Here is a 1,475-nt window from a genome sequence, read left to right as displayed (position 1 = left end):
ATACCTGGAAGCAGGGACCAAGTCAGCGAGTCAGTTTATCCATGCCCCACCTCCTCTCAACACCCAAGGCATCTGAACAAGCCCTGCCGTGGTGGCGGCACTCTGGATGTACTTTCTGAATACAAGGAGGATAGGAAGAGTGCTGCTCAAGGTCCCTCCCCGCAGCCCCAGCCCCAGCCCCAGGAGATCATACCCCAGTTTGCTGCCTGAGATGCCCACATGCACACTGTTGATGTTGCTGTTGCAGCTGGGGCAGGTGACGGTGGGGTGTCCTGACCCGGGGTCACTGCCCAGCTTCAGATCAGCCGAAATAGAGATGCCTTCCACTCTCAGGTCAAAATTGCCACTAGTTTTGCTGAAGGGAAATGAAGAGAAATGACTGAGATCAAGCACTTTATAATTTATTATTCCCACTGTCATTTAAACGTCACACCAAGGCCAGAAGGTAGAGTCTACTATTATTCCCACTCCAGGTGAGGAAATAAAGTTCAGAGAGGGGAGGAAGTTTGCCCAGGGTCACACAGCAGCTGGGTGATAGAGCCAAGATTCCACCCTGAAATCTAAACCCGTATCTACCTGGCAGAACCCTGCTGTTAACCATTAACTTTAGCCTCTGATTGCTGGGTGACTTTGGGTATGTTTCTTAACCTTTCTGAGCTTCAGTTTCCTCACCCAGACCCTGGACCTGCAGTGAGACCACCAAGTGTCAGTTTCAGCTTTGCTAGTAAAAAGCTGGGTGATTTGGGGCAAATTAATTAATTAATGCCTTAATTAAATGGGACTAGTAACTCCTCCCTCATGACGAAGTAAGCTTTGGATAACACAGTAAACATAAATCTAAGTTGCCAACTCTTCTATCATGTGATGAAGTATAAGTTTTTTGTGTATGTATGTGTGTATGTGTGGTCAATAAGCAAAATGATAGGTGCAAAAGAGCCCAAGTAAAGCATTAAGTCATTCTAGTTGTAGGAAGCAGAGCAACCCAGTAATGCTTGCAAGGGAGGGCAGATTCATGCTTCTCTGCTCATCCAAGGTGTCCTCTCTCCCATTCTCTGCCTAGATTCACCACAAAGGAGAAAGTCCTAATGTGACTGGTTGGCTGAGACGCCCTTACTAGCGGCAGGGTAACTGTGGTAAGAGCCCAATATTTAGATTCAGAGTTGTGGGAGATTGCATTATTGACCATGATTTTGTATCTTTCCCTGCATCCACACAAATGCCATGGTCCATCATAGGTGCAGTGTATGTCTCTGCCCCTTAACTTTGGATTTGGCCACATGACTTGCTTTGGCCAATGACATATGGGTAGATGTGACCATGGGCCAGTTCTGCACCTAGGTCTTAAGAGAACCTACACACTTCTGCAAGTCCTTTGTGTCCCTCTTCAGTCTCAAGAACATGCCCAGATAGTTCACTGGTCCAGGGAGAAGGATAAGACACACATGAAGCAGAGCTCCCCCCCCCCCCCCCCCCCC

General features: G+C 47.9%; 1 protein-coding gene across 1 annotated transcript in view; it reads right to left on the bottom strand.

Moving 5' to 3' along the window:
- The window catches only part of BPI (bactericidal permeability increasing protein), a 41,757-nt gene that overhangs the window by 30,209 nt on the left and 10,073 nt on the right, over positions 1-1,475 (bottom strand). Inside the window, exon 3 of the mRNA XM_007934747.1 lies at positions 194-355. Within this exon, the coding sequence (XP_007932938.1) occupies positions 194-355 (162 nt within the window). The remainder of the gene's footprint in view (positions 1-193; positions 356-1,475) is intronic.

The sequence above is a fragment of the Orycteropus afer genome, unplaced genomic scaffold (genome assembly GCF_000298275.1).
Source record: "Orycteropus afer afer isolate SDZICR_OR568_19922 unplaced genomic scaffold, OryAfe1.0 scaffold00020, whole genome shotgun sequence".
Lineage (NCBI taxonomy): Eukaryota > Metazoa > Chordata > Mammalia > Tubulidentata > Orycteropodidae > Orycteropus > Orycteropus afer.
Note: the sequence above shows the minus strand (reverse complement) of the source record. Positions and strands in the feature narration are given on the sequence as shown.